This window comes from Podarcis cretensis (genome assembly GCF_951804945.1).
Source record: "Podarcis cretensis genome assembly, chromosome: 4".
Lineage (NCBI taxonomy): Eukaryota > Metazoa > Chordata > Lepidosauria > Squamata > Lacertidae > Podarcis > Podarcis cretensis.
The window spans coordinates 53345285-53372472 of record NC_137173.1 but is presented as its reverse complement, the minus strand read 5'-3'; the positions used below and the strand labels follow the sequence as shown (position 1 = coordinate 53372472).

Below are 27188 nucleotides of genomic sequence, written 5' to 3'. Positions count from 1 at the left end.
GACTGTTACTAACATTTTCATTGTGATAAAACTTCATAATAACATCATCCATTTTTGCATGTGAAAGTGACTACATTTAATTATTTATATACTATTTTAGTTCTTCAAGTAATAAAGCATAATGGTTTTTCCAGTAGAGATGTACTGTTCTTTTGTGTTCAGAAATCTGAAACATTACAATTGTATCAGTTAATAGGGAGATAAATAAAATGCTTTGTAGGTCTACATGTGTCTATTTTGCCAATGAAAGGGTAGTGGGGGTTTTAAAAAATATTGATTATAAAATAAATCGAACAGGACCTTTAAAATAAGAAAGCAAGCATAAAGTAAATTAGGAAATGCAAGATCCACTGTTTGTGCCATGGACAATGAAGAAATGCTGTTTCACAGCCAAGTGACATGTTTGAGCACTTTATTTACTTTTCAGATTAGAGCAAATGGAGTTCATGCCATTCAGCTTGAAACACAGCTAAACAATGATCCTTTTGAAGATCTGTCCTTTCAGCTGCTTTCTGCATCCAAGATTCAGTCATCAGTCCGAATGTCACCGGTTGTACCTTTAAACCAAAAGAAGCTGACAAAGTTGCCTTCTGCAACAGACAATTTTAATACTTTAAGTAACATAAATTGCATGCCAGCAATGCCACTTATTCCAACATATAGTAAACATGAAGAACGTATGTGCAATTCTCCAAATCCATTTGCTCCCAGACTAAACAGCACAAATCCATTCACCGAAGAAACTATTACTGCTGGAAATCCATTTAGAACAGAAACCCAAGAATCTGGAGCTACTTCACATTGTTCAACAGAAGGACCTGCTGCTTATCCTTTCCCACCTCTTCATAAAAGCAAGGCCTCGTTTTATGTTAATGCATTTGAAGACAATTTCAGTTTGCAAAACACATCTTCTATAGCGAACAATGTAAAACCAAGAGGATGGGTAACATTTGATGAAGAGGGTTGTGTGATGAAGTTAAAGTCACCGGACAATCACACTGAGTTAAAAAGAGCAAGTTCCATGAAAGCAACTTCTTTTCCAAGTTCACTGGGCACTGAACAAAATATATTTGGCTCAGGTTCTGCCATTTACAATGACTGGAACAGAAGCTCTGATTCTTTCTGTCCTTTGCCAGCAAGACCCCCACCTGCACCTCCTGTACCGCCCAGGTCCAATAGCACTAAATCAACTGCAGGCCCTTCCCAGGTACCTAAGGTTTTATCAACACAAGATTTTACTGAAAGATAAATTCTTTAAACTTGTTTGCTAAGAGTATTATCTCCTAGAATTGGGCATTGATGTAATTCTGTGTGCAATAGTTTTGTCAGATGCACTGAACTTTAAATATGTCACTATGTACAAAATTTAAAGGTGTGTATGTATATATGGTATTTCACAAAGCTAATTCCACATGTTATTTTATTATGCCACTACTAATAGGGCACAATGCAGGGAAGTTTATGCATATTTAAATCCCATTTTAACCCACAGGACTCAAGTTAAAAATTAGACGTTCCCACCAATTAATTTAAATACAAAACATGAGCACCGTTTTATCCTTTTAGTGCACATAAATTTATTTATTACAAAATATTTTAAATACTATTTTAAATACCCTCCTGACTGGTAGAACTTAGAGTCACTTCCAGTAACCGAAAATGGTATATTTATAAGTATTTACCAAAGAACTGCCAAAGTTTAATTAATGACTGTTTAAGGGTAATGTTGGGGAAATGTTATATACCAGAGGTTTATGAAGATTTGTAATGGTGAATTCCACAAAGAGTCGAAAGATTTTTTTAAAAGTACACAGCATATAGTAATATATTTTACCTGCAACTGCATATGTACTATTGTTTTGCACACATGGGAAATATTGTGGTCACTTATAATCCAGTTATTCAACTTTTGCTTTGGATACTACTATTAAGGAACTTTCATTTCAGAAAAATATGAATATTTGCTTTTTAACTTGAAGAGCAGAATTTCATGACTCAATACAATGTAGTCAGTTTTGATACAAAAATCTGAAGTAATCTGCTATGTGGTCCATGCATTTCAGTTTTGTTTGCATCCTCCCTTACTATGTATAGAAGTGCTCGTGTCTTAAATTGGGCTTCAACAGATAGCTTTTTAGATGCATCACTGTTTTCCCCACAGACAGAAGCTGTCAATGCCACATGTGATATTTATGGAGGCTAAATCTGTTCCTGTTTGCACAATGCTTTGTAAACTTGCAAATGATCCTGTCCCCCTTGGTTTTTGCAACAAATGTCATTTGTAGTATTTTGGTGTCATGAAGGAAACACTAGTGTTTTCAATGATACGGCATTAGGCAAGCTATACATTCTCTTATACATATTGTCACAGCTATTTATATTGATTGCTTTTTTAAAAGCTTGTGAAAAATCTTTTTTGAGAAGGGCCTCGCCAAACCTGTCTGTTCTTCTGTTGACTGTTAGCAAAGTCTCTGCCTTTTGGTAGCATCTAAGTGAAGCACAGCTTTCCATGGAGCAGCAAAAATAAAATTACATTTCTAAATTATTTACTACTATCCCAGCATATTTCTATAAATCATCCCAGCTAGCAGTGCATAACCATTATCTACAGTTGGATAGATAAGTAAATACAGTGACTTCTGTATTGTGCTTTTACAGTGAAGTTCATTTAAAAGTACTTGTACATCTTAAAACATCAGTGGTACTATAACCTTTGTGCTTCAGTATGTGATTTAACTCGTTAAAACTCTGATTATTAACATCTGTGTAATAGTGCTTTGGAATAATCTTATGTTAGCAAAACAACTGTGTTCTGGAAAGTTAGTGCAAATTACAGTTCAGTGATATGTAGACCTTGTTTAGATTTTTATTTTCAATTATTACAGTTTTTCTATAACATATTTAAAATACAAGCCCCCATACACCTTCAATAGATTACAGAATCTGGCAGCAAAGTACCACCAAAATTGCAACAAAGTATCTAAAAGTATAGGATAAATAGTTAATCATAATATATTGCTAAAAGTAATTTACTAGTGGCGTCAAATTTACAAACTATGTTAAAAAAAAAAAAGCTATATCTTTCATGGAGTGTGTTCCCTGTGGCAAGTTGCTTTGTTAATGTGTAACAAATTATTGCTTGTGGTACACAATATATCCAATGCAAAATGACAGTATTAACTCAGTGGTCTACAATATTCCATACATATCCTGTGAAATGTGGTGTTGCATTAATTAAATAAATATATCGATCTTTCAGAATATAATATCCATTAATTGACTGTGTCAAGATTTGGTTTTCTCTTGTGGCCTGACATTCTCAAATGTGCAGCCAACTTGCCCCTTTAGGAAGGGACATAGATTTCTCCTGCAAAGAAAAGCTTAGTTGGTTGGTTTTTTAAAAAAATTCAGATGCTCACATCTAGGGTGACTGCACCATGCTCAGTTGCAGAGCAAATAACAGAGGTGCCGGGGAGAGAGGGCAACCTTTTATTGTCATGAGGTATTCTTATTCAATTCACACATCTTTGGACTGGTGGACAGAGGCCTAGGTATGGCAGCTGGCAGCCCAACAGCTACCTGGGTCAGTCTTAAGCTGTATATGGATTAAGACCAGCCCTGTGAATGGAGCTTAGAAACTCACTGGGACCCACTGTGGTTGTTTCAATACAGGCAAGGGTAAGATCTCTTTCGTGATTCCTGTTGGCAAGTAAAGCAACTGAACTGCAGTGTTCTGGAGCAGCTGCATTTCCTGAACTGTCTTCAAGGGAAGCCCCATGCAACAAAGTGCACTGCCAACCTCAAAAGACACCAGAGTGTAGATAATATTGGCTAGGCTACCTCTGGCCAGGAAGGGGTGGACGTCAACACAAACATGCCTCCTAGGCTTCCTGAGAGAAAAGTGAATAGCTCTCCCAGGCAGCGCACCTTAAGCCGGAACGCACAACCCTTTCCAGAGTTGGTTGATCATCTATCTTCTTTTTCTTCCTGGGCGATCACTCGTAGCCGAGTAAGATTGTCTTCATAAACACAGTTTTAACAGTGTTTATGTGGAGGCCAATTCTGGATCCACATATCCTAACACAGTGGGGACATTGGTTTCCGGGCGGGAGTTGATCACGGTGAGGGTTTGCCAAGCGTGCCTTCCTCTTGGCACGTTTCTCCCTTGTGTCCCGAGTTTGAGTGTTTCCAAAGCCCATGACACCTTTGGTAAAGGCTGTTCTCCAATTGGAGCACTCGCAGGCCAGTGTGACCCAGTTGTTGGTGTTGATCACCACCACCCTGCGCACATGAAATGCCCATGGATCCTTTTCTCTCCGCCCCCCACCCCCCATCCAGCCGTGCTGTCGTTCATTTTCACACACCTACCTGCTTCTCCCCATTTTGGCAAATGAGCATCTGAATATCTTTGCCTTTCTAGAAAAGATTCAGGTAGGTAGCCATGTTGGTCTAATGCAGTCGAAATATATAAAGAAATTGTCCAGTAGGACCTTAGAGACCAACTAAGCTTGCTCTTTGTAGAAGAGATCTTCTTCAGATCTGAAGAAGTGTGCATGCACACGAAAGCTTATACCAAGAACAAACTTAGTTGGTCTCCAAGCTGACCATTAGTTGGTCTCCAAGCTGCTACTCTCTCTATATATATTTTTCTAGAAAAGGACCCCCCGCACAGGTGCGCTCATCGTCCTCGCTCCGCGGCCACGCTTCCCCCGAGCCAAGTGCTGCTCAGCGCTCCAGCCAAACCTCGACGTCCTCCTCCCGCTAGCAAAGCGCGCCTTAAGGAGGACGCGGGCCCTTTAAAAACGGCCCCGTTCTCGACGCTCCCTCCCTGGGGGCGGGCGGGGCTAGCGCTGAGTGACAGCGAAGCCGCGAGCCTTCGCATTGCGCGATTGGTCGAGTGAGGAACACTTCCTGGGTCGCCGAAGGTGCTAGTATAGAGCACCGAGTTGAGCCCTGGCGGCGGCGGCGGCGGCGGCGAACGAAGAGCGGGAAGTCGGCTTGAGGGGCTTTTCCTACTCGGTGACTCAGGTGAGCGGGGTTTGGGAGCTTGGGGGGCCGCTGCGGAAGACGGAAAGCCGAAGGAGCCGGTCGCGAGCGCTGCTTTGCGTGCGTCGGTTGGTTTCCATAGAAACGAATGGAACCGTTGAAGGGGCGGAGCCGCTGAGTGGACGAGCTGCCTCCCCCCCCCACCCCCTTTTCATCTTTCTTCTTCATTTTTCTACCGGCAGTTGCTTCAGGAAGAGCTTCCTTCAACCCGGCCGCTTATTTCCAAAGCTTGAAGTTGGTTCCCGGTTCCTAGATTTCCCGGTTTCCCACTTCCCTTGTGCACTCGCGGTTTTCCTGCTTCTCTTTTCTTAAGAAACTGTTAAAAAGGCTCAAGAGCCCTGTAAGACCTGGAGAGTTATTGGGCCTTTTATAAAGGGCTTCTAGATCAGGAAGCTTTGCCTCCTCCAGGATGGGGAAGGGACAGCTGCTGACTTGTGGGCTGATTTCCAAAAAGGAAAAGGAAGGAAGAAGCTACATCTTGTCAGGAAAGGAAAGGTGGCGACCTCACAGCAGCTCCGTTGCAATCCCTTAACACAGACTCGCACCAATGTGGCCACAGAATATACTGGAAGACCCACTCTTCTGCTTTCCCCATATATATTAATGCACGTCATTTGTCACCAGTTGTGTTCCTCCAACTCACAGGTACACGCTGCATAAAAAGCACAAGGCTAGACCTTGGTTGTAAAAGATCAAAGGCTAGAACTTTTCTGTAGCAACCTCACATGCCATTTTACATCCTTTGCAGCATCTGAGAAAAGCCAGCGAAGGTTACATTTTGTAAACTGGAATGAGCAAATGAGTCACTTTCAAGTAAGAGCCCAATTTACACTTTTAAAAGATTTTTTTTTTTTTTTTTGCAAGCAGTTTTTTGGAAGTTAGGGAAGATGGGTAAGGTTTACAGATTCTAGAAGGAAAATTGGGGAAAGTAATGTTTGGCTGCTGAGTCTAGAGAAATTATAGTTCCTTAAAATAGGGTTGCCAAAAAGTAAAAACCAGGACACCCCAAAAGTTGCTAAGGTTTTTTTAGGAAGACCTCAAAACTTTTTTTGACAAGCCCCAAAGTTGTTGAACTTTTTTTTGACAAAAACAATATGCACCATTGGGAAAGAAGCTTTACCACCTGGGTTGGCATAAATGTAGAATGGATGTCAAGGTTTAGTAGGTGCAAATTAAGAAGTGAAACAAGGAAACTGTATATGCTCAGAGGCACTGTTTACTTTCCATGTTTCATGGTATGGAACTTCTAGTGAAACTAGGCACTAAGGCACAGTTCATAGCTTTGAAGAATGAGTCTTGGCTTAAAGTAAGAGCTACATATACCCTTATTATAAAAGGAATCTTGTATTAAAAGTGATCTCAGAATATCACAGCTTCATGCAATGTAACAATAACTTTGATTTAAAAACAATAACAACCCTTAACCTACAAAATAGGGTGGAGTCTGTGCCGTTTTATGGAATGGTCTCTATACCACACTTAGCTTAAGGATTTTTAAATACAATAAATAATTATACAACAGTTTCCACATCCTCATCCTCCTAAGTAACATGGGTAGGGTTTGGCATTTTAGGACTTTTAGTGTGGAATTCCAGGGAGGGATAAGATTCTGACCATCCCTGCAACCAAGACTTCAATGATCTATGTGCCCCATAGTAGAGGTTCTGTTTATTTTTGAAACAGATCTGAAACCTTATGCTTGGGCACATTCTTAGGAAGGAAAGAAAGGAAAAATGAAATTATTTTCCACAAACTCTGAAGTTCTTACCTATTAATTTCTGCTATGCTTGCTTACTCTTTTTTATTCTCAAGCCTCGCAATGAACCTTTGACATTCTGGTCCTGTTTTGGAGGCTAGGAGACTTTATTTCCTTTTATATTACTTTGAAACTGTGCAACTGTAAACTTGGTATCGGACAAATTTCCTGTCTATAGTGTTTGGCTCTCATAGTCAGTTTCCCAAAATGTTTATTTGCAAGGTTCTTGACACCTTTTTCCTGTTCTTGTCTGATAAATGGTGACACATTTTCTTTAGTATTTGTCTGTGTTTCTCTGCTTTTGCAGAAATGGTTTTGCTCCATGTGAAGAATGGTGATGAGAGCCAATTTCTGCTGGAGACAACAGGCAGCATTTCCATTGAAGATTTAACACAGGAAGTGACCAAGATTTACAATGGAAGGCTCAAAGTTCATCGTGTTTGTGCAGGTGTGAAATGTATCCATTTGCCTTCCCACCCACCCCAACTTCCTTGTGGAAAATGAGCATTTTCTATGGCAATACTTCCTTCCTAGTCCCTATGGGTTACTTATGCCATGCAAGGGTTAGTGTTTTTGATGGCACTGACGAGCTGCATAAATTTGCTGACAGTGTGGTGTTTCTTTCTGTTAGGAATTGCTATCTTTAAGAAAATAAAATAAAAGCCTTTTAATAGTTCTTTGAATTGCCCACATAGATGAAGGAACAATAAACTTCTTAAATCGTGTCTGTAGGATATAATTTAAGCTAATATTCTAATTCTACAACAGCCCAATTTTTGTTTTTCATTTATTTAGCAATCTCTGCCAAATAAGAGAGCCAAAGGTGCCTGCTTAAAACATTTCTGTTTAAGCACGCCTAGCCAGACATGAAGAAATTATGTGTGCTTTTATCTCTTTTTAGTTTATTGTTGGTTTTAGTTTTGAATGTTTTTAAAATACATTTTACCTTAGAAGTCGAACGGAATCCGTTCCGGAAGTCCGTTCGACTTCCAAAACATTCAAAAACCAAAGTGCGGGTTCCGATTGGCTGCAGGAAGTTCCTGCAGCCAATTGGAAGCCACATCGGACGTTCAGCTTCCAAAAATAGTTTGCAAACCGGAACAGTCACTTCTGTGTTTGCGACGTTCAGGAGCCAAAATGTTCGGGAACTAAGCTGTTTGACTTCCAAGGTATGACTGTACCTGTTTTTAATTGATTTTATTGATAATTGTAATGTTGGGTTTTTGTAAACTGCTTTGAAGTTTTTATTAAAACCAAGAGGTATATGCTTTTTCTTAAATAATTTAAATAAATAAAGGGTAATTGACATAATTTTATCATCTTATCTTATTCTCTGGGTTTTTTTTATAGAAATAGAAGCACTGGCAGAACATGGTATTTTCTTACCTCCTAATATGCAAGGTCTGACAGATGAGCAAATAGAAGAGCTGAAGCTGAAGGATGAATGGGCAGAAAAATGTATTCCAAGTGGTGGAAGTGTCTTTAAAAGAGATGAAATTGGACGAAGAAATGGTCATGGTAAATAAATGTACCTTAAGCATACATGACTTTGTTGTATATAATTAGCCAAGAGAGGATTCTATAAGAAATGTGTTTGGTATTTTGATCCTGCATACTTTTTCATGTTGAAAAATGACTGTAGGTTATGTAAATAATGCTAGTTATGTTATTTTCATTATCAAACTTACATATTTGCAAGGGTATATAAAAACCATATTCAAGACCTTTCTATTGAATCCAAAAAGTGTGCCTGTTTTTTATGCTTAGCGCTATATTCTGGCAAGCCCCAGTTCAACATCAGTAGCAAGATACATGCTATAATGGACAGTGGGACAATGTAGCTATTATGTTCTGGATAAGTGAGCTGTTATAAAGTGCAAGTACATGCAGCCAGCAAGAAAACTTAAACTGGCTGCCTAAAATGAAGCAGTACTGCTAGTAAAGGGAAGGAGCTCTTCAATCTTTTAGCATCAGATCATCCTGAATTCCTCTAACAAAAGCTGCACATTTCATTATTTGGATTCAGAAGTTCTCTTTGCAGCTAAAAGTCACTTCCATTTGTTCACATCCCTTTTCCACCATATCACCCCATTTCAAAGGGTCTTCCAGAGGCTGCAGAGTGGCTGAAATCAGGAAAGCACTGCTGTATGAGTGAAATATAATTTGCACTTCTTTAGAACCAATTCTCTGTCTGCACCATTCAGAAATGACATCATTCAGATTATTTTGTGCCAAGAAATAGGTGCAAAATTTAACATACAAGGCAGTCTGTACAGTTACTAAATGTTTATATTATATTTTTTTAAATTAAAAAATGCCAGTCATTCATATCAATGGGTCTGCTCAGAATGAATAAGAATATGAGGTTTAATGATGCCTGGCTTAAGAGAGACATTTACAGTGGCAACATTTTATGTAAAAATATTGCTTTTTATATAGTCAGCCTGCATATAATACCATATCATATTAAATGCAGATTTCTTATTTTAAGCTCCAAATGAAAAAATGAAACAGGTTTTAAAAGCAACAGTAGAAGAAGCCAAGGCACTAATATCTAAGGTAAGATACTTCTAATTTTTTGTATGGCATTTGAGGCTATTAATTAACATTTTAAAATTTGGACTTAATTTTATCAAACAGGTCATGTTAATGTACCTATTCAAAGGTTACAAAGATCTCTGTGTGAACAAAATCAGCAGCATTTTGCCACTCCAGTGTAGCTGTGGCAGTGTCACATTGCAAGCCAATCAACAATATCACCCCATGGCTTGGCAGTGTGGATTAGAAATATCAGTAGCTTTGTAGAATATTTGACCTTATTTACTGTTGTATATTTTAAGTTTCTTTTGAATAGTTGTATAGAAAAAAACAGTTTGTAGATGTTTAATCCCCGCCCCCTTCTTCCCAATCAAAAATATCTCATGGAGTAGAAATAAAGGTATTGTCCACAAGGAGTCTCTCTTCTCCTAGCTTCACATTTCATTTTGAGGGTGGAGTTGTAAATTAAAAGTCCATTAAAATATATAACGTAAATCTATACATTCTATTTATTTTTTTATAAGATATTTATTAAGATTTTCAAAAATGATACAAAAAGAAAAAAAACAACAAAAATGCAAAGATACAAAAATATAAAAATACAGAAATAAAAACAATTTAAAAACACGTACAGTTTCCATTCACTTATTTTCTTTTAACTTATTTTCCCGACCTCCTCACACCTCCCTTTCTTCTATTCCAATTCAGATTATTTTTTCAGCAAATCCTCACCATTAGTTCTTTTACTTATTTCAAATCCTTATTTTCCATATCTCTTTGCATTACAGCTGGAAACCATTTAATTTCTTTCCAACATCATTCTAACATTCATTAATTTTACAATATTTCTGCAAATAGTCTTTAAACTTCTTCCAATCTTCTTCCGCCGACTCTTTTCCCTGGTCACGGATTCTGCCAGTCATTTCTGCCAATCCCATATAGTCGATCATCTTCATCTGCCATTCTTCCAGAGTGGGTAAATCTTGTGTCTTCCAATATTTTGCAATAAGTATCCTTGCTGCTGTTGTCGCATACATAAAAAACGTTCTGTCCTTCTTTAACACCAATTGGCCAACCCTGCCCAGGAGAAAGGCCTCTGGTTTCTTCAGAAAGGTATATTTGAATACCTTTTTCATTTCATTATAGATCATTTCCCAGAAAGCCTTAATCCTTGGGCACGTCCACCAAAGGTGAAAGAATGTACCTTCAGTCTCTTTACATTTCCAACATTTGTTATCGGGCAAATGATAAATTTTTGCAAGCTTGACTGGGTTCATGTACCACCTGTAAATCATTTTCATAATATTCTCTCTTAAGGCATTACATGCCGTAAATTTCAAACCGGTGGTCCATAACTGTTCCCAGCCAGCAAACATAATATTATGTCCAACATCCTGTGCCCATTTAACCATAACAGACTTCACTGTTTCATCCTGAGTATTCCATTTCAGCAGCAAGTTATACATCTTTGACAAAATCTTAGTTTTAGGTTCTAACTATTCTGTTTCTAATTTCGATTTTTCCACCTGGAATCCAATTTTCCTGTCCAATTTGTAAGCCTCCATTATCTGATAGTAATGAAGCCAATCTCTCACCTTGTTTTTTAATTTCTCAAAACTCTGCAATTTCAATTTGTCTCCATCTTGTTCCAAAATTTCCCAGTATTTAGGCCATTTGGACTCCATATTAAGTCTTTTGAAAGCTTTTGCTTTCATTGGTGACAACCACCTTGGGGTTTTATTTTCCAATAAGTCTTTGTATCTTATCCAGACGTTAAACAATGCTTTCCTGACAATATGGTTTTTAAATGCTTTATGTACTTTAACCTTGTCGTACCATAAATATATATGCCACCCAAAAGCATTATTGAATCCCTCTAAGTCCAAAATGTCTGTGTTCTCAAGAAGTAGCCAGTCTTTCAACCAGCAAAATGCTGCTGATTCATAGTAGAGTTTAAGGTCTGGCAGGGCAAATCCACCCCTTTCCTTTACATCAGTTAATATCTTAAATTTTATTCTGGGCTTCTTGCCCTGCCAGACAAATCTAGAGATATCTTTCTGCCACTTCTTGAAACAGTCCATCTTGTCCACAATCTGCAATGTTTGAAACAAAAACAGCATTCTAGGCAATACATTCATCTTTATGACTGCAATTCGGCCCAACAAGGAAAGCTTCAAATTTGACCATATTTCTAAATCTCTTTTCACTTCTGTCCAACATTTTTCATGTTGTTGTTGTTGTTTAGTCGTTTAGTCGTGTCCGACTCTTCGTGACCCCATGGACCAGAGAACGCCAGGCACTCCTGTCCTCCACTGCCCCCCGCAGCTTGGTCAGACTCATGCTGGTAACCTCGAAAACACTATCCAACCATCTCGTCCTCTGTCGCCCCCTTCTCCTTGTGCCCTCCATCTTTCCCAACATCAGGGTCTTCTCCAGGGAGTCTTCTCTTCTCATGAGGTGGCCAAAGTACTGGAGCCTCAGCTTCACAATCTGTCCTTCCAGTGAGCACTCAGGGCTGATTTCCTTAAGAATGGATAGGTTTGATCTTCTTGCAGTCCATGGGACTCTCAAGAGTCTCCTCCAGCACCATAATTCAAAAGCATCAATTCTTCGGCGATCAGCCTTCTTTATGGTCCAGCTCTCACTTCCATACATCACTACTGGGAAAACCATAGCTTTAACTATACGGACCTTTGTTGGCAAGGTGATGTCTCTACTTCTCAAGATGCTGTCTAGGCCTGTCATTGCCCTTCTCCCAAGAAGCAGGCGTCTTTTAATTTCATGGCTGCTGTCACCATCTGCAGTGATCATGGAGCCCAAGAAAGTAAAATCTCTCACTGCCTCCATTTCTTCCCCTTCTATTTGCCAGGAGGTGATGGGACCAGTAGCCATGATCTTCGTTTTTTTGATGTTGAGCTTCAGACCATATTTTGCACTCTCCTCTTTCACCCTCAATAAAAGGTTCTTTAATTCCTCCTCACTTTCTGCCATCAAGGTTGTGTCATCTGCATATCTAAGGTTGTTGATATTTCTTCCGGCAATCTTAATTCCGGCTAGGGATTCATCCAGCCCAGCCTTTCGCATGATGAATTCTGCATATAAGTTAAATAAGCAGGGAGACAAAATGCAGCCTTGTCGTACTCCTTTCCCAATTTTGAACCAGTCAGTTGTTCCATATCCAGTTCTAACTGTAGCTTCTTGTCCCACATAGAGATTTCTCAGGAGACAGATGAGGTGATCAGGCACTCCCATTTCTTTAAGAACTTGCCATAGTTTGCCATGGTCGACACAGTCAAAGGCTTTTGCATAGTCAATGAAGCAGAAGTAAATGTCTTTCTGGAACTCTCTAGCTTTCTCCATAATCCAGCGCATGTTTGCAATTTGGTCTCTGGTTCCTCTGCCTCTTCTAAATCCAGCTTGCACTTCTGGGAGTTCTCGGTCCACATACTGCTTGAGCCTTCCTTGTAGAATTTTAAGCATAACCTTGCTAGCGTGAGAAATTAGTGCAATTGTGCGATAGTTGGAGCATTCTTTGGCACTGCCCTTCTTTGGGATTGGGATGTAGACTGATCTTCTCCAATCTTCTGGCCACTGCTGAGTTTTCCAAACTTGCTGGCATATTGAGTGTAGCACCTTGACAGCATCATCTTTTAAAATTTTAAATAGTTCAGCTGGAATACCATCACTTCCACTGGCCTTGTTATTTGCAGTGCTTTCTAAGGCCCATTTGACTTCACTCTCCAGGATGTCTGGCTCAAGGTCAGCAACCACACTACCTGGGGTATATGAGACATCCGTTTCTTTCTGGTATAATTCCTCTGTGTATTCTTGCCACCTCTTCTTGATGTCTTCTGCTTCTGTTAGGTCCTTTCCACTTTTGTCCTTTATCATGTAAATCTTTGTACGAAATGTTCCTTTCATATCTCCAATTTTCTTGAACAGATCTCTGGTTCTTCCCATTCTATTGCTTTCCTCTATTTCTTTGCATTGCTTGTTTAAGAAGGTCTTCTTGTCTCTCCTTGCTATTCTTTGGAAATCTGCATTCAATTTCCTGTATGTTTCACGATCTCCCTTGCATTTTGCTTGCCTTCTCTCCCCCGCTATTTGTAAGGCCTCATTGGACAGCCACTTTGCTTTCTTGCATTTCCTTTTCATTGGGATGGTTTTCGTTGCTGCCTCCTGTATAATGTTACGAGCCTCCATCCATAGTTCTTCAGGCACTCTGTCCACCAAATCTAAATCCTTAAACCTGTTCCTCACTTCCACTGTGTATTCATAAGGGATTTGACTTAGATTGTATCTTACCGGCCCAGTGGTTTTTCCTACTTTCTTCAGTTTAAGCTTGAATTTTGCTATAAGAAGCTGATGATCTGAGCCACAGTCAGCTCCAGGTCTTGTTTTTGCTGACTGTATAGAGCTTCTCCATCTTTGGCTGCAGAGAATATAATCAATCTGATTTCGATGCTGCCCATCTGGTGATGTCCATGTGTAGAGTCGTCTCTTGTGTTGTTGGAAAAGCGTGTTTGTGATGACCAGCTTGTTCTCTTGACAGAACTCTATTAGCCTTTGCCCTGCTTCGTTTTGATCTCCAAGGCCAAACTTGCCAGTTGTTCCTTTTATCTCTTGACTCCCTACTTTAGCATTCCAATCCCCTATAATGAGAAGAACATCCTTCTTTGGTGTCACTTCTATAAGGTGTTGTAAGTCTTCATAGAATTGGTCAATTTCAGTTTCTTCAGCACCAGTAGTTGGTGCATAAACTTGGATTACTGTGATGTTAAAAGGTCTGCCTTGGATTCGTATCGAGATCATTCTATCATTCCCCTTCATGGATCACTGCCTTGCCGTGGCGAAGGGGCTTGAAGAACTCAGAGAAGCTATGAACTATGCCGAGCAGGGCACCCAAGATGAACAGGTCATAGTGGAGAGTTTTGACCAAACGTGATCCACCTGGAGGAGGAACCGGCAAGCCACTCCAGTATCCCTGCCAAGAAAACTCCATGGACAAAGACAACAAACATTTTTCATAGTTATCTTTAAATAAATTCACATTTTTTGCTGTCAGATTAATCCCCAGATATTTCACTTTCTTAACCACGGTCAAACCAGTCTCATTCTGAAACCTTTCTTTTTCAATTGATGTTAAGTTTTTCTCTAAAACCTTAGTTTTTGACTTGTTCAATTTAAATCCTGCCACTTGACCAAATTCTTGAATTAAGTCTAAAACCCTTTTAGTACTAGATTCTGGCTCCTGTAACGTCAAAATTAAGTCATCTGCAAATGCTCTCAATTTGTACTGTTTAGCTCCGACCTGTATACCTTTAACCAACTGGTCACTTCTAATCATATTCAGCAGGACCTCCAGAACCGATATAAAAAGCAACGGTGAAATTGGGCACCCCTGGCGTGTCCCTTTTTCTATCTTAAATTCTTCCGTAACCACATTATTTACAATTAATTTAGCTTTCTGTTCAGAATATATTGCACCTACACCATTTTCAAAACTAAATCTATACATTCTATTGATTTTAGTGGGAAAGCGGAGCAAATGCTCAATTTCCCCCCTGAGTGGTCGGTGAGCCTTTTATTGTCCTCTGAGTAAACCATGCTGCTGGCTTATAGAATAGAATAGAATAGAATAGAATAGAATAGAATAGAATAGAATCATAGAGTTGGAAGAGACCACAAGGGTGATCGAGTCCAACCCCCTGCCAAGCAGGAAACACCATCAGAGCACTCCTGACATATGGTTGTCAAGCCTCTGCTTAAAGACCTCCAAAGAAGGAGACTCCACCACACTCCTTGGCAGCAAATTCCACTGTCGAACAGTGGAATCTTCTTTCTTGTAGTTTGGATCCATTGCTCCGTGTCCGCTTCTCTGGAGCAGCAGAAAACAACCTTTCTCCCTCCTCTATGTGACATCCTTTTATATATTTGAACATGGCTATCATATCACCCCTTAACCTCCTCTTCTCCAGGCTAAACATGCCCAGCTCCCTTAGCCGTTCCTCATAAGGCATTGTTTCCAGGCCTTTGACCATTTTGGTTGCCCTCCTCTGGACACGTTCCAGTTTGTCAGTGTCCTCCTTGAACTGTGGTGCCCAGAACTGGACACAGTACTCCAGGTGAGGTCTGACCAGAGCAGAATACAGTGGCACTATTACTTCCCTTGATCTAGATGCTATACTCCTATTGATGCAGCCCAGAATTGCATTGGCTTTTTTAGCTGCCGCGTCACACTGTTGGCTCATGTCAAGTTTGTGGTCAACCAAGACTCCTAGATCCTTTTCACATGTACTGCTCTCAAGCCAGGTGTCACCTATCTTGTATTTGTGCCTCTCATTTTTTTTGCCCAAGTGCAATACTTTACATTTCTCCCTGTTAAAATTCATCTTGTTTGTTTTGGCCCAGTTCTCTAATCTGTCAAGGTTGTTTTGAAGTGTGAACCTGTCCTCTGGGGTGTTAGCCACCCCTCCCAGTTTGGAGTCATCTGCAAATTTGATCAGGATGCCCTTTAGTCCATCATCCAAGTCGTTGATAAAGATGTTGAATAAGACCGGGCCCAAGACAGAACCCTGTGGCACCCCACTAGTCACTCTTCTCCAGGATGAAGAGGAACCATTGATGAGCACCCTTTGGGTTCGGTCAGTCAGCCAGTTACAAATCCACTGAGTGGTAGCATAGTCAAGACCGCATTTTACCAGCTTCTTTACAAGAATATCATGGGGCACCTTGTCAAATGCCTTGCTGAAATCAAGGTAGGCTACATCCACTGCGTTCCCTTCATCTACCAGGCTTGTAATTCTGTCAAAAAACGAGATCAGGTTAGTCTGACATGACTTATTTTTCAGAAATCCATGCTGACTATTGGTGATCACAGCATTCCTTTCTAGGTGCTCGCAGACTGTTTGCTTAATGATCTGCTCCAGAATCTTCCCTGGTATTGATGTAAGACTGACTGGGCAGTAATTATTTGGGTCCTCTCTTTCCCCCTTTTTGAAAATAGGGACAACATTTGCCCTCCTCCAGTCTGCCGGGACTTCGCCTGTTCTCCAGGAATTCTCAAAGATGACTGCCAGTGGTTCTGAGATCACATCTGCCAGTTCTTTTAATACTCTTGGATGCAGTTCATCTGGCCCTGGAGACTTGGATACATCTAGACTAGCCAAGTATTCTTGTACTATCTCCTTAGTTATTCTGGGCTGTGTTTCCTCTGCTGAATCATTTGCTCCAAATTCTTCAGGTCAGGCATTATTTTCTTTATTGGAGAAGACTGAGGCAAAGAAGGCATTGAGGAATTCAGCCCTGTGTCCCCTGTTTGCATTTCACCATCTTCTCCTCTGAGTGACCCCACTGTTTCTTTTCTGGCTTTGTCCAGAAACTTTTATCACTTTGGAAAAAATGGTAAATACTGCATAAAAGAGGTGATTCTGCATCCAATTTTGCATTGACTGCAAGTTTGGGTCTTATACATATTTGCCACAGATCTTTTAAATAGAATCTTTGACAAGAGATTTCATTTTTATCTTACCCAATATTGCGTACAGTAAAACAAACATTTGATCCTTTATGCATCAGGCAGAAAAGCTAAGTGTGGCGTTCTTTGTTACTTGGCTTTCCTCAAATGTCATGCTGAGTCACATTGTGAACTGCAAGGAAAACATTCTTTCCTCTGTGCTTTGTTGGTTTGTTAAATTAAATGTCTTCTGTCTGTATTTCAGAAACAAGTGCAAGCCAATGTGTGTGTTAATAAGGATATGGTGAAAGATGCACTGGACCAGCTCCGAGGAGCTGTAATGATTGTTTACCCAATGGGACTCCCTCCATATGACCCAATTAGAATGGAGTTTGAAGATAAAGAAGATCTGTCAGGAACTCATGTAATGATTTACTTGGATTACATGGTTTCTAGTTTTAAAAATGTTGCCCTTCCTGGAATTAAAAAGTTGGGGCTTTTGCAGAACATGTAGTCATTTGTGTGTTATTCGTATAATTATTTGATTTATATCCTGCTCCATCCCAAAGGTAACTAAGTGACTTTTACAACTGAATATGTTTTGAATTAAAAATGGCTTTTCCTCTTGCTGCAGTTGTTTTTCTGGTTAGAGACTGGGACCAAAGTGTCCTTTCCCTTCCCTGTATACTGCAGGGCAAGTAACCATTTCTGCAGACTTATTTTTTGAAAGGCAGCAGGGAGAGGTAGTATTATATTATAATGATTTCAGGTTTGTGAAAATTCGGTGAGTTAATAAACATTTGTTAGAAATCATGAAATTCCCTTTAATTACCATTTAGCTTTTTTTCTAGGATAACACAGTTTATTTGTTTATTTAAGATCCATCTTAAAAATGGATTTGAAATTGGAACATAAATGCTGAAGTCTGTATTGATGAAACTGATACCACATCACACATAAATAAAAATTTAGCAAGAATACAATGAATTTATTAGAACTGATGAAATCTGTGTACCCTTCGATCCCAGTACTTGTCATTTCACAGAATCAGTGAAGATGTTGTACTTAAGGCTGCCTGTTTTAGTTCATTATTCACTTAAAAAATAGTAAGTGAGGCTATACCCTCTGCATAGTAGTACTTCACCAATAATTGAATATGTGCACTCTTTGAAAGTGTTTACTTTCCATCACCAGCAATGGATTTTGTACCTATTGATTGTTTTTAAAGGGTGGAGGGACATTTTCCTACACTGCAAAGTTTGTCTTAGTCATTATATTTGTTTAGTTTTTAGTGATGAAATGGGCATCTGTCTGTTAGACAAGTTGTTCCCACTGCTCTGAAAAAGTTTATTCTGCAATCTGTGTATTTCAACCTTCCTGGTATCCTCCAGATGTTTTGGACTGTAATTCTGTGCCGACTGGGGCTGATGGAAGTTGTAGTCCAAAACATCTGGAGGCTGGTATATTTGTTGAAACTGCTAAGCATTTCATGACTTAATTTGTCATAGGCTGCACTTGAGGTTATTGAGGAACCAGAGGCACAACTGTGGTGGGCAGCAAAAGAACTGAAGAGAACAAAGCAGCTTTCTGACTATGTGGGCAAAAATGAGAAAACCAAAATTATTGTGAAGATACAGAAAGTAAGTGAAACTCTTGATACATTTCAGTGCATTTCATTTCTCTTTTGGTGTCTTGGAACAAACCATGACACCATACTCATTGGGCCAAGAATAGCTATTTTTCTAACCTGGGTGCAGTGTAAGAATTAATTTTTATTATATTATACAGCACCCCTTGAGGCACACATGACAGGGGGTATTAGAGATGTGCTACTTGATCTCAAGTTGTTTTTGAAGTATAGGAAGCCTTTTTGAGTGAATCCAAGGATGACTATAAGAAACATATATGGCATTTGTGGCCTTCCAGATGTTGTTGGACTTCAGCTCCCATCAGCCCAAGCCAGTATTGATGATGGGAGCTGGTGTCTAACAAATATTTAGAGCAGCCTTTCTCAACCTTGGGTCTCCAGATGTTGTTGAACTACAACTCCCATCACCCCTAGCTAGCAAGGCCAGAGTTCAGGGATGATGGGAGTTGTAGTCCAACAACATCTGTGGACCCACAGGTTGAGAACTGCTGATTTAGAGGGTCACAGTTCCCAGTCTCTGCTGTAAGGAAAGACCTGGAATAAACGTATAGGCTTTTGTTTATCAATAAGCACCTAATAACTTATTTTGTGCAGCAGTTCTCCTATACTGCTGTGCTTGTTGCTTGTACACCCACCCTTAAAACGCAATTCAAATTCTTTTTTCTCCTGCTGCTTGTGCTTCTTCAATTCTATATTTCATAATGGCAAAATCCTTATCATTATAATAGATGATGTATGTATGAAGGCAAGGACCATAAGTTCCTCTGCAAACATAGTTGTGCCCTCCTGTGAAATGTCATTTAGGCCCTAGCTGTCATGGGGGACAGGGATCTTTTCACAACAGGTTCACAGGTAATTGGCAGGCAGTGACTTAAACCTTGGTTTATTATGTCACAGAATAGTTAAAAGTGCCAGTGAGTACAAACTTGCTTTATTTTTCCAGAAAGGACAAGGAGCTCCAGCCCGTGAGCCTGTCATAAGTGGTGAAGAACACAAACAGATGATCCTTTTTTATCACAGAAGGCAAGAGGAACTCAAGGTATCTAGGGTTTATTGTGGTATTTATGCTGTTGAAAACAATGCAGGTAAACATTTTTGCAGTTTTAAACACATTTTCTTTGCTATTTCCCCAACAGAAATTGGAAGAAAATGATGATGATTCATTTTTAGATTCTGAATGGGCTGACAGTCATGCCTTGAAAAGACATTTTCATGGTGTAAAGGACATTAAGTGGAGACCCAAATGAAGCTATGTATGCAGTTTTTTTTCCTTTTTACAAGATAAATTAATCCACTGAGGTTTACAAATAACATGGATGATAAAATGTGCATTATAATTATTGTGAAATATTAGCTTCTTGTTTCGTAGAAGTGATCTATTGTTATGATTGATTGCAAAATATATTCAGCCTCTTTGACACACTTGCCTTTTATAAATAAAAAACTAAAGCTTATTTTGTGAATCCACTACAATAGACTTACAAATTGGATGTTTATATTTTTAACTAGTTCACCGGCATGGCTGTCATATTATTAAACTGGTTGTCGTCATTCTACAGCTGTCTTGTTTCTGTTTGTCCATTGTAATTAAGGTGTTCAAAATGATGTAAGCTACTTTAGAAGGCAACACTTTTTTTAATGTGTAGACCATTTGTTGGATCCAGACTTCACTCCTGCCAGTGCCAATTTCTCCCTCCCTATGCAGCCTCCAGCATTACCACACTGTTCCAGAGAGGAATGGCCAAAAGTCCTTTCCTCCTCCCTACCAATGGGATCCCTCTGTTGCATTCAATGGACAGAAGGAGCCTTTTCATCTGCAGAAGTTGAATTCTGGTTCCGGACCCATGTTTGCAACTGTGTGATTCAAACATTAATGGAGAACTCATCACAATCTGGGGTATCCACTGTTTATTCCTGCTTTACACATTTTAGAGATAAATGGATAAACAACTATTTCCCCATTATAGCTACAACCATGTGGAGAATTAGGTCATTTTTACACTCCTGCCATACATAATCATTAGGCATTATTTAAATTATGGTTGAAAGAAGTGTGGATTTATCAGACATGATCTAGCCCTGTTGCCTTGAAGGGCGGTGTAAAATATTTTTAAAAATACGTATCAGCTCATGGAACCTGGTCATCTGAGCAGCCACAGTAAGGACAATTTGATCAGTGCTTTTTTAATATCTCGGGTTAATTGCTTTGCAGGATTGTTGTGAAGATAAAATGGGAAGGATACTCTATATGCCTCCTTGAGCTCCTTGCAGGAAAGGCAGGAAATAGATATTGCATAATAAATAATTGCTAGGATGTAAATAGCTATCTTGCCAGAAAACCTTGCAGTCAACAATACTGTAGACTTGAGCTGAAATAGAAAGTCAACTGATATTTTTAAAAGAACGATGAGTTCCATGAACTCAAAGATAATTTGTTCTTTTTAAATAACATCGTATCTTAAAGGCAACACCAGGAAGTCTCTCTGTAATCTGAATAAAATTTCTCAACGGGATTTGGTATCAGAGTAACAAATGAATTTATTTCCTTTTTAAAAAAAATAAATGGAAAGTGGGGTGTGAAGATTGGTATCTTTGGTAAGAATGCTATTCTGTGATTTTTCCTGTTGGTCTTTCTAATCTAGCTGGACCCGCCACATACATCTAAGTCTGAGCCAGAACTGCTGCCCAAGGTAAGGCTCATTACTCCTAGGGACATAGGGAGCATGTCCTTAACTCTATTATTTTGGGATTGGCGGTGAGCAAAAGCAATGAGCTTGTGGTACACACACAGGGAGAGAGAGAGATGCATACTTTTATAGCCACCCTTGCTACATTGTGCTGTAGAGACACTTTAAAATTACAGCAGTTGCACAGAACAATTATCAGGCTTCACAGCAGCATTACTCTTCTCAGCTTTGGTTTTACGTTTTGCTGGGCAGAAGCTCAAATGATTATACTAGCAAACTGAACTCAATTTAAAAGGATCAGTTTTCAGTTTAATAGTGCTAACAACATTGCCTGCACACTGCCTATGTTCAGTCTGAATGTTTTTTGTGTCCACACTGCAGAGGGGTGGAAGATCTGATACTCTAAAATAGCATATACAGAATCTAACTGCTGAGCTTGAGCAATACTACTTAGGAGTTTACATCACTGTAGGTAACAAGACATCCATGTCCAGGCTGGTGCACAACCATAACAGATGTGTGTGATTTGTTTAATAAAGACCCAAAGGCAAAACTAGTAACTGTGTTTTTGAAATAGCGCTTATCAATCACTTTTAGAAGCAGGAAAAGTGCCATGAAGCAATGTCTGTGTCCATGAATTTCTGTCCTCTGCTCCATCTGTATTGCATTTATTCTTGTGTTGGTGAAACCTCCAGATCCTGGCATGGGTCACCTAGTGATAAAGAATGTTCAGTCGCTGAGGGAATTAAGCAGTTTACAGTGCTCTCTGGAAAGCAGGGGAAAGTCAGGTTGGCTAGGATTAAACCTCACACAGGCAGGTTGAGGAGTGAAAAGAAGTCCAGGTATGTAGGGAATTTAAGGGACAAACAGGTGGAGGCAAGGAAGCTAGAGGAAGGATTGGGCTAAGAAAATAAAACCTGGAGGAGTAGCAGGCAACTTGAATTAGGGAACCGGGATGAAAGAAGACTGAAGAAATGGCACAACACATAAGGAGAGGATGGAGGTTGACTGAGGAGGAGATCAGATTGCCAGGGAGGGTGTTCAAGAGGTAAGATGGCTACAGGAAGTTGCTGTTACTAGATGGAAGGTCTAGAACAGCCTTTTCCAACCTGGTGCCTTCCAGACGTTTTGGACTACAACTCCCATCAGTTTCAGCCAGCTGATGTTATTATAGAGCAGGGATTCTAACTTTGTTTACAGTGTCTGAGCACAGCTCCCAATTCTGTCACTCAAAAAGTCATTCCTCGTCTGTGCATACACCCTACGTTCTTCATTTAAGTAGCCTAATTTAGAAGGGAATTGGAAACCCTTGAAGATCAAATGCAAAGTGACCTAGAGATTAATTCTTGATGTACTTTCTGTCTCTCTCTGCCATACAATACCATGGACAAAAGCATACTATTAGAAAGCATAGCTGAGATGAAGCAAAAACAAACATGCATGACAGAATTAGTACATACTTTACAATACAAATGCTGCTTGTCAGCTTCAAGGACATGACTTGCCTTTCATTGTACACCAACAAGTACATGCTGTACTGCAATAAATTTTGGGCACTTGGAATGAGGAAGTTTACAAAGAAATGAGGAAACTTGGCACTTCCCTCACAAGGAAAAAAACCACACTTTTAATTTCTTATCCCAAGATTATAATGTGGGGGGCAGAGGACTTACAAGGAAACATAGATAATAAATTGAAGTTTAATTAACTCCTTAAAAAAGTTCCCGTTTATAACTTTTCAGTACAGTAGTATTTTACTGAGAAATCCATGTGGGCATTTACTGATTTTAACTACTTGCCTGTGGTCATCTGAATGTTAGGGAGGAGGGGACTTTGGGTATTAGTAATGCATTCCACTCTCCCTTCAATGCTATAGGTACATAGGATATTTTGTGAGATTGGAATTTGGATGAATTATTCTATGAATCAACTATGCTGATACTAATACAGTGTACCCTATATGAGAAGAAAATTGAGGTTCTTGTGGGGCCAGGAAAGTGGGATATCATCCATCTGCAGATAGGAGCAATAGATGGCATTCAACTAAGTTTTACTCTGGGTAGACCCACTGAAATTAAATTAGTGCCATTAATTTCAGTGGATGTACAGTACCACATGACTCCTTCAAAGAGCTAATCCGCAGTCCTGCTTCATCACCACTACCATCTGCTATAGAACTAAGCTACTGTGTGGGCAATCAACATATCCATCATAAGGGATGGAAAGATATCAGTTTCTTAGTTTTCCAATCCTAATTTCAGTTCTCCACATTTTGCAGCAATTTGCATTTAAAGAAAAAGCTTTTGAGGATTCATCAGCATTTTGTGCAAATTTCTTCAGACACATTTCATATGCAGTTTTGACTAATGAACACATTTTTGCAAGCAAATTTTTCAAATATAAGGCACTTTTGTATGCTACTTTCACCGATACCTTCATTTGTATGCACACTTTCCCCTAATATATTCATTTTTGTAAACATTGCTTGTTTGAAGAACTGCATTACAAAATTTGGGTAAGAGTGAAGATATTTGTTCCACAGAAATGTTTGTTTGTTCTGTACAAACTCAACAGACCCGCCATGCTAGTAAGCTTTCATTGTGCTTGCAGCATATGCGGGAGCTGGGCTGAGTCCTCCACTTGTTAGCTAACTTATTGTTGTTGGCCAAGGTCCTTGCATTGGAAGACAAAAATGAGCGAAGGATTGGACAAAGAATAGCTGTATTTTGATTTGCATGTTGTTCTAGAAAGTGTGAATTTAATAGATTCAGCTTTAAATACCAACTGAATTAAATTTCTCCTCCATTCCTATCCACCATTTCTAATTGATTCCATTATGCAGCTTAATTCAGTGTTCCTTTAAGAGCTGTACATTCTTTCAGTTTGAGAGAGGATTCTCTGTGGAGCAGAACCAGTAAAAACTTTCAGTGAACTTTTTTTTAAATAACCACACATTAAAAACAACTCTGAGTCATAGAAGGAATCTAATAATCTTAAAAACAAAACAAACACCACCATCAAAGTCATTCCATCCTTTCAATGTCAATGGTGCTTTGGAGCAAGTCCTTTCAGTTACCAAATGACTTTCATTGTCTTACTTGGAAGGAAAGCATCCAAGTTTGTCTATGGTGCTCAGCTATGTTACAGTAGAATAGATTGTGTTACAAGGCAGATCTAGGCACTTCACAGTGCTTGAGTCAAGCCAGTTGACTGGCTTTGAAGGCATTTCCGTTTCCAATCCACCTCCCTCCTTGACACCCCCGTTTTATATTTTTCCAACTGTTTCAGGTCCTCGCTTGAGTGAAAGGAAACCTCAAGGTTGCTTTAATGTGATGCCACACCTATTCCATTGTCATCTTTACCACACCTTTCAAACAGCAGTGTCTTGGCTGGCTGATCACAATAGCGTCCTGACAAACCTCCGAGGTGCAGCTGCATGCTTTGGGCCTCAGAGAAATTTTGTACATGCAACAGCTGAATGAGTTTGGATAAAAGGCTTGGGTTTCAAAAAGGATTAATTTTCAACTTCTTTTTCATGCTTAGAATGGGCAGTCGCAATAGTAAACATTTGATTCCTAGGTGGCCTAGCTATTCAAAGGGGCAAATGATATAATTTTTAAAAGAACTGATCTCCATTAAAGGTTTACATTGAACCACAAATACTAAAAGTTATTTGTTGTAACAGAATGTAGTGTCATTAAACATAAAGTAAGAAGGTAAGGTGACCCTAATAGGTACCGGTAGATGCTTTTAGGACACACACATGTAACTTGCAAACCCTGTTTATAGTATTTGTTTCTTAAGCAATGCCACTGTATTTGAGCATACAAAACGCACTGCTAAGCCTCTTCTTTCTTGTTATCTTTGGAAGTCCTTACCTTTAGAGTGACACTGTGTGCCCCCTTGTGCAACTGTATCCTTTGACTTTAGATTTATTTTTTATTTTTAAGATACTGGCAACTTTATCATTCTTGTTGTTTCAGTATTTGCATCCTGCTGATATCCAACTACCACAGATTTCTTCCTCAAAGGTAAAACAGTAACAAAACAAAACAAAAATCCAAAGCAGGACTTTCCAAACAGGCTTCTCATTTTCTGCAAGTTGACAATTTTTCAGGACATTTCATAAAAGCTATTCCTCTTTCCCACTCTGCCCCAGCTCCTCTACCTTTTATTTACTGTTTAATTTAGAATGCTTCTAGGGACTTCTTTACAAATTGCATTTTTAAAAGTATACTCAAAACCATTGATCTTTATGCCAGAAAATGTAACGTGTACACACTACAAACCCTGTGCATAATAAGGGTGACTGGTACCCATTGGGCCTGGTAGGTTGGAAAGTAGGTGGAGCCAGAGCCAATAGATACAGCCAATGAGTTATACTTGTCCCCATCCTCCCTGCTGTCTTCTACAAGAGGTGGCACTGAGACTAAGCAAGAAGAAGACAGTGCCACCTCTTGAACAGGTAAGTAAGAAGACAAGCAGGTAGGCGTTGACTGGTGTCAGACTTGAGGCAGTAAAAATGCAACCATTCTTACACAGGATAAACTTGTAAGTCTACATGCTACTAACTAATGAACTTTGGCAATGCTGGAAAAGTTCTGAAACTCAATTTTACATGAGGCGGATTTATTGAAAGAATTCCAGGTTTCAGTTTCAGAACTAGATATTTTGGAGCAGAATAGCTCCAAGCATCAGTGGTGGAGTCTAAGCTAAACTACGCTCGGGGCCGCGCCCCTGAGGGTGTCAGGGGCCGGGCACCTCGCACATGGCAGCCTCTCTCCACCTCCAGGATCCTCTTGTGGGGGTGCCTGGTCACGCCCCTCAAAAAAGCATGCCCAGGGCTATGGCCTCCCCAGCCCCACCACTGGTAAGCATAATATTAAGCCTAAATTCCAGCTAACCGATTTTGCCAGGAAATCTAATGATATCCTGGGCTGCAAAAACTAATGCTACCGACATAAGAGTACACTCTTAAAATGTATATAGTGGTAGAGCAATATATGTTTAAGCAAAATAGCAAGCAAAGAGACTGACATACCCTTTTATTTCTGAGATGTGTTACTTTTCTAGCTTGTGTCGCTTACACTGTGGGTTAGACTTGCATCATTTGATTTAGCCAGTTTAGGCACCTCCAGAGGCAGCACTTCTCATGTGGTGGAGATGTGGTGTGCACCCTGGCCTCTGCTCATCCACTAAGATTTCAGTAGAACAACAGGTCAGTCCCCTCATAGGTGACAGATGACTGACCTGGGGTCAAAACAGCGGCACCAAAGGACAAGTTGGCAGCCCAACCCAGATCCTATTGGTTGGAGGAAGGACCAGAAGGAGGAGCAGATCTTATATGTCTTTCTCTGCCTCTTGGTTTGGCTAGTTATAACACTTGCTTAGTAAGTGTTTGAACTGTGTCTTTGTTGGATAAAACAAAATAAAAAAATTCCTTCCAGTAGACCTTAAAGACCAACTAAGTTAGTTCTTGGTATGAGCTTTCGTGTGCATGCACACTTCTTCAGATACACACTGAAGTATCTGAAGAAGTGTGCATGCACACGAAAGCTCATACCAAGAACTAACTTAGTTGGTCTTTAAGGTGCTACTGGAAGGAATTTTTTTATTTTGTTTTGACTATGGCAGACCAACACAGCTACCTATCTGTTTGTTGGATAAATTTGCATGATCCTCCCCCCCCCCCCCAGCTATTGCTTAGTAAGCACCTTCTCACTGTGTGCCTGCTCTGCTGGTGTCATGCAGTCTGGATCAGTCCATTGTGGGTGGGGGTTATGAATGCATTTTCTGGCCTTGCAATAGTCTGCTTTTCTGTCCTTTCCAATTCTTTGATTCTTCTATTTTTTTAAGGACTTCTTGGCAAGTTTATTAGCTTCCTGACTTACTAGGAAATGAATCAAGCTGAAGGTTTTCTGATTCAGTATGAGCTCACTAATTAGTAATTGGGAAATGTTCCCTTTTATTAACTTTTCCCAAGCTCCAATTTTCCTTTAAAACAATAGGAAATGAAAAGCCAAAGTCCACTCCACCCCAGTATATCTTATGCTACTA

The 27188-nt window shown here is 39.6% G+C and overlaps 2 protein-coding genes and 1 long non-coding RNA gene across 17 annotated transcripts in view; 2 read left to right on the top strand and 1 right to left on the bottom strand.

Moving 5' to 3' along the window:
• The window catches only part of SYNJ1 (synaptojanin 1), a 50673-nt gene extending 47407 nt beyond the window's left edge, over positions 1 to 3266 (top strand). For 6 of the 8 annotated variants that reach the window (XM_079971986.1, XM_079971987.1, XM_079971989.1 and 3 more), the window contains one exon: positions 428 to 3266. In XM_079971986.1, coding sequence (XP_079828112.1) covers positions 428 to 1249 — 822 coding nt within the window. In that variant the 3' untranslated portion in view covers positions 1250 to 3266. The remainder of the gene's footprint in view (positions 1 to 427) is intronic. The other 2 variants (XM_079971991.1, XM_079971990.1) reach the window with 1 other exon arrangement.
• Positions 1 to 4797, bottom strand: part of LOC307213861 — a 35405-nt gene extending 30608 nt beyond the window's left edge. For both annotated transcript variants that reach the window (XR_013837750.1, XR_013837751.1), the window contains exons 1-2: positions 4671 to 4797; positions 4369 to 4398 (exon numbers count right to left, since the gene is read on the bottom strand). This is a non-coding gene — a long non-coding RNA (uncharacterized lncRNA). The remainder of the gene's footprint in view (positions 1 to 4368; positions 4399 to 4670) is intronic.
• Positions 4798 to 4879: 82 nt separating this feature from the next.
• Positions 4880 to 25228, top strand: LOC307213843 (cilia- and flagella-associated protein 298). Of its 7 annotated transcripts, none has more exons than XR_013837701.1 (10): positions 4883 to 5028; positions 7110 to 7250; positions 8153 to 8320; positions 9294 to 9361; positions 17062 to 17220; positions 18305 to 18436; positions 19388 to 19483; positions 19581 to 19697; positions 21087 to 21134; positions 25115 to 25228. XR_013837701.1 is itself a non-coding variant. In XM_079972090.1 (9 exons), exons 3-9 carry the CDS (start codon positions 7112 to 7114, stop codon positions 19689 to 19691), a joined length of 873 nt encoding a protein of 290 aa, XP_079828216.1. In that variant the 5' UTR covers positions 4886 to 5028; positions 5795 to 5859; positions 7110 to 7111; the 3' UTR covers positions 19692 to 20000. The 7 variants fall into 7 exon arrangements, 5 of the variants coding, with proteins under 5 accessions (XP_079828218.1, XP_079828214.1, XP_079828216.1 ...); XR_013837702.1 differs by lacking the exon at positions 25115 to 25228 and adding an exon at positions 21513 to 21687; XM_079972090.1 differs by lacking the exons at positions 21087 to 21134; positions 25115 to 25228 and adding an exon at positions 5795 to 5859 and having other exon boundaries at positions 4886 to 5028; positions 19581 to 20000.
• Positions 25229 to 27188: the final 1960 nt, after the last annotated feature.

Bases quoted from the DNA above. Each gene is read 5' to 3' on its own strand.
- LOC307213843 (XM_079972088.1), top strand. From the start codon at position 7,112: ATGGTTTTGCTCCATGTGAAGAATGGTGATGAGAGCCAATTTCTGCTG. The intron at 9,362-17,061 runs GTAAGATACTTC...TCTGTATTTCAG, and splicing joins CCAAGGCACTAATATCTAAG to AAACAAGTGCAAGCCAATGT. The intron at 17,221-18,304 runs GTAATGATTTAC...AATTTGTCATAG, and splicing joins AAGATCTGTCAGGAACTCAT to GCTGCACTTGAGGTTATTGA.